General features: G+C 42.1%; 1 protein-coding gene across 2 annotated transcripts; it reads right to left on the reverse strand.

The window, feature by feature from the left end:
• Nucleotides 1-6,663: 6,663 nt before the first annotated feature.
• On the reverse strand, nt 6,664-8,404 carry LOC133911157 (transcription factor RSL2-like). Of its 2 annotated transcripts, none has more exons than XM_062353358.1 (5): nt 7,789-8,404; nt 7,453-7,677; nt 7,293-7,358; nt 7,136-7,201; nt 6,664-7,040 (listed from the first exon to the last, which is right to left on the reverse strand). In XM_062353358.1, exons 1-5 carry the CDS (start codon nt 8,290-8,292, stop codon nt 6,951-6,953), a joined length of 951 nt encoding a protein of 316 aa, XP_062209342.1. In that variant the 5' UTR covers nt 8,293-8,404; the 3' UTR covers nt 6,664-6,950. The 2 variants fall into 2 exon arrangements, with proteins under 2 accessions (XP_062209342.1, XP_062209341.1); XM_062353357.1 differs by having other exon boundaries at nt 7,453-7,680.
• Between the last annotated feature and the right edge of the window lie 200 nt (nt 8,405-8,604).

Raw genomic sequence — 8,604 nt, forward strand, 5'->3', positions numbered from 1 at the left:
GGGATTCCGTGTGAAACCTGGAAAAGTTATAGCATTGATGCTTGGCAGAGATACGATGTGGAAGTTGTTGCTTGGTGTGGTCATTTTATTGTGCAAAAGTTCAGCAATGAGTTATTGTTGCCTCTGCATGGAAGGCATGAAATCCTATGAAAACATTGGACTTCGAAAAAACGTATTTGTAGAATGATAAATCCTGGCCATTTTATTGATGAAAGTAAAGTACATCACATATAAGGGTCATCATAAGCATTCATTGCATGTATGTGGCTACAATACATAAGACAATATACACCGACTCGTATCTTATTCATATAGAATCTAAGACAAGTTACAATGGCATGTGGTACTGTATCGCTAAATGAAGCATGCCTTTTGGAAAGACAAATTACCGAGTGCAAAAAAACATCTGCTGTGTTGGTGGAAAAGATGGAGGCTTCTCATCCAGATATTCTCAGCGGATCTCTTGAAAGTTCCATCTATAGGGGTAGGGCTTGCTGCACACGTTCCCTTAAGCCAGTCCACGTGCCATAGGCTCGACACATTCGATAGGCCGCACACGCATTACGAGGGAACCTGTATATTACTGTATGTAGTGAGGTACTTATCACACCACTCTTCATTGAGCTCATGTAGCCTAATCTTCGGTCATTCAACATCCATGTGCCTCATCATAGCTATAGTTGATGTTCGCGTAGTCTTCTTCGTTCGCGTACCATTCGTACTGTTGGAGGGAAGCAGGTAAATTAGATAAAATTCGTAGCACGGTAGGATGTCATGCAAACTTACCACGCATCAGTACCAAGCAGCCGTGGCAAGCGAGAACGGTTTCTGGCATGCTATTTTACTGTAGTTCTATCTGCAGCTTGATCTTCCTCTTCTTTAGCTCTGGGTCTTCACTTCTCTTTCGCTCTTCTTCCTCACACTTGAGTTTATCATGGATGCCACACCATAGCTCGTAAGGGCCCATCTTACCCTTACCCTTGTTGGACCCGGATCCGGTAGCCATGGAAGGGATTATGTTGGACTGTGTTGGAGATGAAGTAGCCATGAATGGGTTACCCTTATATGCATAAGGGGGAATACTGGCATAAACTGTTCATTGTGTTCGATGGATATTTATTGCGATGTTAAAGTGGGTCTTAGGGAATCCTGTCGCATAATTTCGCAGTGATACCCCTAATAGGCTGGTACACTCTAGCGAATAGACTTTTCATTGCTTCTATAATAGGCTGGTGCAGTCTAGCGGGTAGACTTTTTAATGCTGCCACTTGTATCCACTACCGCATGGACTTCTTCTATATAAACAAAACCCAATCAATTCTCTATTCATACATCTCCTAACCTCGAATTGAAATGAGACAATGGCGTATCCTCATCCTGTCGATGGCCCCATCGATCCACCACCTCCACACCCCCATTTAGATGTCTATGGTAGAGATTTCTATGAAAACTGCAATGCTCTTTCTTGCTCGTTTTGGCCATCATGCCGACATGGAGATGATGTTGTAGTCCAAGTTTATGAGCATTTTGGAGACGCAAGCCATCGATTCTTCCGTTGTCCATATTTTAGAGTACGAACAAATAATACTCACTTTCTTTGTGATTTTATCAACACCATTTACTTATCTCATCTATTATTATTTTCCATAAGAATGATTGTGCTTTCTAGTACTGGATTGACCCACGGATAGAACTACACATTCAAGAATACATCCATCACCTGCATATCGTCATCAAGAAATTGCAAAAACAATTGTGCCAAGAGAGAGCCATGAACGTCAGAAGATACTATATCCCACCTCGCATAGTGGGTCGGAGGAACAACTGATAGTAATATCGATGTATTCTAGCGATCGGTTGAGGATTTGATTTGGTATTTGACATATACTGTTCTTCATTCCCTAAATGTGTGAATCACATTATGTACACATGTACATGGGATTTGCCTATCACGTAACGCTTTCCATATGTATCGTAGGAGTAATGCTTTTTTACTTGTTGGAAAGAATTGTGTTTGGATGGTGTGTAATGGTTGATAATGTTCTAAAGCCTGTTTTCAATTGTGTACCAGTAAGGAAAAACAAGATAGTACGTTAATATAAGACACTATGGTAGTGGTGTTTTGGAAAAGAGAGATGTTATGATAGTGCATGCATTGGATGCCTTCCTGCAGCGAGCAATCATTGGACTCCGAGTAGTTGGCAGCGTACCATCACATCGTTTTGAGAAGGTTTTAGTGTGCTGTCACATAGCTCTGAAAAGGTGGCAGTGTGCGGTCACATCGCTCTGAAAATGTGGCAGCGAGGGGTCACACCTCCTTGCAAAGGTGGTAGCGAGAGGTGAAATCACTCTGAAAAGTTGGTAGCATACGGTCACATGGGATTAAGAATGCATTAATGACATGGCAAGTAGTAACGTCTGAACATGTAATACATAGAAAGTAGACATGTACGAATATATAGGACTAGACTAGTTTGTGAATCGAAGATGCATCATGAAACAAACATCTAAGTTACAAAAGCCAACATAAAATCCTACTGTTGCCTCCCCCGCTATCGACGGGTGTTCCCACCATCAAGGTCCAGTCACTGCTACCTCTGGTTCGCCCTCACGTGGTCCCTAGAGTAGGTCAGATTGTCTAGTGGAACAATCTTCTTGGTAGGACTCGTGGCGATCACGGGTGTCGAGGCCTTCACTTGGGTCTCCTACGTCGGTAGTGCATCATCAAAGAAGTCCCTGATGATTTCTTGAAAAGATTTATCAGCTGCTTGTTTTTGAATTGTTTGCAAAGTTTGCACCCATATGCCTCATGCACCACCGGGTCTTCAAGTCAGGCCACTTTGCTGTCACACACCATCGAACACTGTCGTATTGCATATCTAGCAAAGCCTGCAACAACCCTGAATGTCTATCATGAATCAAATATACATCAGGCCGGTCTAGAACAATAGTGTGCTTCATCTGCCCAAGGAACCAATACTATCTATCACCATTCTCGTTCTCCACAAAAGCAAACCCTAGTAGCATGACTTAGTTATTCCCATCTACCCCAATTGCATACATTATATGTCTTTTATAATTCCCAGTGAGGAACGTTTCGTCTAAGCAAACGATAGACCGACAGTGCCTAAATGCCTTGATGGTTGCCACAAATGTAAAGAAAGCACACTGCAGTACTCCAGGGCCAGGGTTCCTCGCATCACTTGAGGGGTAATGCTTGATGTCAAAGTAACTTCCAGAGTTTCTCACACATATTATGGCTAATTGACGTGATAAGTTATCATATGATGCTTCGTATGTCCCAAACCTTATCTCAATAGCCTTCTATTTCGCCCTCCATACATTAGCGTAGCTTGTTGTGTACTGGAACCTTTCCTCAATAGCACGTATTATTGATCATGGCTCATACTTTGGGTTGTTCACAATATCTCTATACATCACATTGGCAACAAAAGCAGATGACAGGTTTTGATAGAAGAACTCTATTTTCTCAATATGACAGTTATGATCCCTAACTATTGAGCACTCCCAATGGTCAACCCACTTCCCCCTGAATGCATACACCCGCCACAAACAATCAGGCGCCAAACACTTGACATCGTACTCCCTTTTGCTTGATATCACAAACTTGAACTGCCTCCAAAGAGACAGCAACCAGTATTTCACTGCATCAATAACAGCCACTTTACTAGGGTACATAGCACCATAGAACACCTCGTTCTCATGATATTCTCATGGTGTCTGATGACCCTCACTGACCACTAGTTGTGAAAAATTCTGATTCCTCCACTCTGCAAGAACATGAGCACTTTCCTCCTCATCGGATAAATCCTCATCCGCAATAGCTTCCTCGAGCTCTTGATCCTCCCGCTCTATCTATTCAATTATGCTAGAGATGTGCTCTCCCTCATCGGCCACACCTCTCACTTGCATCACCTGCACATTCCCAACGTCCTTCTCGTCCCCTACAGTTGCCTTATTTGCTTCATCCACCACTGCCTGACTTGTTCCTACTAATGCTTCCTTGACGTTTATCTCTGTTGGGTCCTTCTAGTACGCCTCAGCTCAAGAGAGAGACCATGTTCATATGCTATATCTACGTGCTGTCTCTTTATAGTTGTCGTATTAATTGGGATGAGCTCCCCGATGTACCCCTCAGTAGCACAACTAAGCATAGCTCTCAGCTTAAACTCATGGTGCTAGGGATCCAGTTGAAAATGATGCATCAGCTACTTGCACACATCCACTATTGTCCTCTCATTGGCTCTACTAAGTCCCTTCACGACATGCTAAAATTCAAAGAGATCTACACCGCTAGGACCATAATCAATTTGATCTTCACCATAATATATCTGAAAATATAGCTTATCCAACATTCCTTGAAACAACTGAAAATATGTCCAATATTAATACCAGAACCATATACTTCTAATTATCAAACTTTTACAAAATTACCGTAACCGATGATCATCTAACAATACGTTTAGTTCACTATAATCAATATTTCTCCTAAGCAAACTAACCAATTTAAACTAATTAAACCCCCATATACTTAATAAAATTCCTAATTATGTATAATTATTACCAACATCACTATTTTGTAAAGTCTACGTAATCGAAACTACTGTACTCTAAATACAATTATACATCTTATGGCTATCCTATCATGTTCAAATAGATTTTTACAATAAACTACAAAAGACAGAAAAGCCTCATTTCCTGATTACCGTGCCTAGATCTTATCTAATGTAACCAAAATTCTATCTCTAAACCCTAGATCTAGTGATCTAGTGGTATTTTAATTACTAATAAAAATAAAAATCTAGAAAAGTTTACCGAAACCAAGATCCTAGACGTCTGTAGGTAAAAAACAGTAGGGTTTTGCTGTACTACCACCCTCTCCTCTCCTCTCCTCTCCTCCCCTCCCCTCTCTTTCTTTTTCCTGAAATAAAATAATAATTTTGACTGGATTTCAACCCTTTATAGGGACTAACCCCCCCTCATAGGACGATAAGAGGTGGCTTGAGAGGACGGTAAGAGAGATGGGCCCTAACCACCCTCTCAAGGGGTGGTAAGATCTCACCGCCCTATGAGATGACGGTAAGGGCCAAGTGGCGTTGGCCATGCCACCGTGATACTTTTACCGCCCTATCTCAAGATGGCGAGAGTTTATTTCTATAAATATTTTTAGCTATGATATATTTATATTTATATTTATGCTAGAAAATATAAAAATAAAAAGTTTAATTTCTACCTACTTGTGGACTTTTACTTACGCAAATAAGGCCTAGGCCCATGGTCTGAATGACCCATGTTGTGCCAGTCCGATGCGGCCCCTTCGCACATACAGAGATGATATTATATCAATATATTTGCCATCAAAATTACTTTCATATCATTACAGCTAACTGTTACATTATTTTTTATCACACTTGCTAGTCATCAATGGACTAAAGTTAGCCAAACTTACAGTCCATGGCAGTCCAGCGGTGCCCTCCTCTTCACGTTGGGGGCGGTGGCTCAACTGACGGAGGTGGCAGATAGTGGGTGGGGCGGGCAACGAAAAATGGAATGGTTAGTGTGACGGATGGGACATTCGTCCAGGGGTGGATCTAGAGTGTTAACGTTGATGTCACCGGACAGCAATGACTTACGTTAAATGAGTGAATAATTGATGTGATGATGGTAGTGAAACAATTACACCGATGGCAATGATATCAATGCTTCCCGGTCCTATATCCGCCTCTGGCTCTATCGGCTGCCGGTGACAGAGGACGACTGATGGGTAGTATCAGTGGTGAGACTAGCAAAAAAAATGAAGTGGTTTGCACGGCGGTGGTCGCACATCTGACGACAAGAGAGCCGCCGGATGTGGAGGAGGGAGGGTGGGGTGGAGGGGAGCGACCTTATGCGGGCATGGAACTGGAGCGAGTAAGACACGAGGTTGGAGGCAGATGATGATCCGCAAGCCGTTGGATCCCGATCATATGGCTGATGCATATCGATTGTATTCCTCACCGTTTTCAGTCGACTGAAAACTAGCCTCTCCATATTTTTATTGCATGTAACTAGAAAGTATGAAGAGTGATCAGTATTTGAGATAAATATATTTTCGATAAGAGGTGGTAACAAAAAGGAATATCTGATCTAAAAAATTAAAGAAAAAGGAATATCAATAACTAGTATTTCATAACAACGCTAGATTGTCATGGATTGAAATTGAAACACCTATAGAAAAATACAGGGTAGACGGACAAGAGGATTTGATAAATTAATGAAACAGTTACCAACAGATGGACTAAACGATGGTGGGCTAATGATTTAATTTGCACCTACATAACATCAATAATTGGCTGGCATCATATACAAGCGTTCCACTAACGTCCAATGACGGAAACAATAATATGTGCAAGGCATCCCACAATTTGTCATGGAAATAACTTGAAATGGAGTTTCAAAACAACAAGTAGTGGCAACTGCCAATGGACGTACGGTGGGACCGATAAGAATATGTTTTATGCAGATTGAATAAATGATCCGTCACAATACTGCACACACAAAATGTTTTACTTTATTTCGTACATTGTGTTTGCTCCGAAAGAAGGGAAAAACAAAGAAGAATACGAGACAGTTTTCTCATGTGATTTATCGGACACGTTTCCCTTTCTTGTCTTAAAAGTTTCAGAGCCTCTCCCGGTGTACAGTAACTACAATTTTTGCCATATCCTTACGGGCATACAAGCCAATCCTTCAGTAACTGCAGGCTAGTTACAAAAAAACAACTGAAGATCGACCTTCTTTTACGTCGAAAGGTTGGACAGCCCATAATTGCTTATTGATCAGACCCTAGCAATAAAACCTTTATCTAAAGTCTAAAGCCGAATCATATTGTAAGTAGAATTTGCGAAACTTTCTGCAACTTCAGATTGTTAGAAGTGGTGTACGGTTTATCAATGCTGTGAGAGGTTCAGATCGATTCCGATGTCCATCCCATTGTATGCAATTGGGGCATAAATCCACATTTCATCAGAGCTGAGGAGCTGTAATGAGTAATTAAAAACCAACAACAGTTCAGTAACAAATTAACATCGAGCATTCAAAATGATGAAGTGGACTAAATTGCAAAAGGTCTCACCTTGATTTGAAGCTGCAAGAACTTCACATATTGTACTGCCTCTTCAAGCATAGTGCTGAGATCTACCTGTAAGATCACGTAAGTCTCGATGTTTGAGTTGTCTGCTTTCTTTTGCGTTCTATAGTTAGTATGGATGATGTTTTGTTCAGAAGCTTACTTTGGTTCCATTTGGTACAAGGTTCTGCAATATCCTCAGCCTCTCATTGATCCTCTCTCTTCTTTTCTGCATCCATTTATCAACAGCATAAATAATTGTTTGATCTAGTTAAGAATGTATCGTTTCTCAACAGCGAGTTAAAATCGTATGTAGTAAGTACCCTTGCATAGAGGCTTTGGGACTCAGTTGCTGACCGGCCGTCAGCTTGAGCCTTGCCATTCAGGTTAGAGGTAACAGGAGGTCCTTGAGAAGAATTTGAGTCATTTTCAGATGCGCAGCAACTCAAGCTTTGCCCATCCATGGCAGCACCGCTGCCATCCTCGCCTTCCCGTTTCATATTCTTCTTCGCCCGCTTCGAGTCAGACTTCCTTGCGCATTTCCGACCCTGCTGCATTTTGTACATATCAGCCAGTTAGCATACACAGTGCATTTTTTAGTCATTTCAAAGTACTACTTTGCATTTCCATTGTAAAATAAGAAATCATCAAGCACTCACCCTTGCTTGGCCATCTAGTTGGCCTTGTTCCAGGTGCTTTCTCTTGTCAGAAGTACCAATGGAAGCGAGGAGATTCATGCTAGAATCCCCAAGATCCTCACAGCTCAAATCGCCACTCCCATAGGGAGGGTTAAGAATTGTATCCATAAACTGAGCTGCACCTTCACCTTGCTCCTGGACCATGTTCAGGTACAGTGGTGCAGCGGAGGAGTTGATACCCAGGGCCTCATTCGAATCACTCAAATAGTAGGCCCCATACTCAGATGGCACAAGGAGACCGCCAGAACTATTGCTGCTAGTGGAGCTATATGTACTAGAACTAGCATTGCAAAGAAAATAGCATGCACTGGAAGACTGAATAGACCAGGGCAGCTCTTGGTGATCTTCCTCACCATTGGAGGGGAAGGTACCAAGCAGCTGCTGCATTATCTCCGACTCCTCGGCTTGCGACGGCAAGTCGAGTGAGCTCCAGCCGGCCTCTGCAATCACTCCTCCAGGCTCCATTGTTATCAGTTTGGGATGTGAAAGATATCAGAAGTGATGTGAGCACAATGCTGCTTGATGTGCTTGGTGAAGAAAAAATGCGGGCTGTGGGAGGTGTATTTATACAGACGACAAGGTTGAAGAAAAAGACAGGGAATGCAATCATCATTAAAGAAATGGACGCCCCACGGCTGGGGATGAACTGTGGCGACAGCAACCCCTCCAGGTGTTGTCTAGAGATGTGCAATTATGAGGTTAGAACATGTCAACCGCTAGCTGGTAGGCAAGATAGTGACCTGTTCAAGATCACAATTTGGTACATCATGGACAAAG

The sequence above is a fragment of the Phragmites australis genome, chromosome 3, assembly GCF_958298935.1.
Source record: "Phragmites australis chromosome 3, lpPhrAust1.1, whole genome shotgun sequence".
Lineage (NCBI taxonomy): Eukaryota > Viridiplantae > Streptophyta > Magnoliopsida > Poales > Poaceae > Phragmites > Phragmites australis.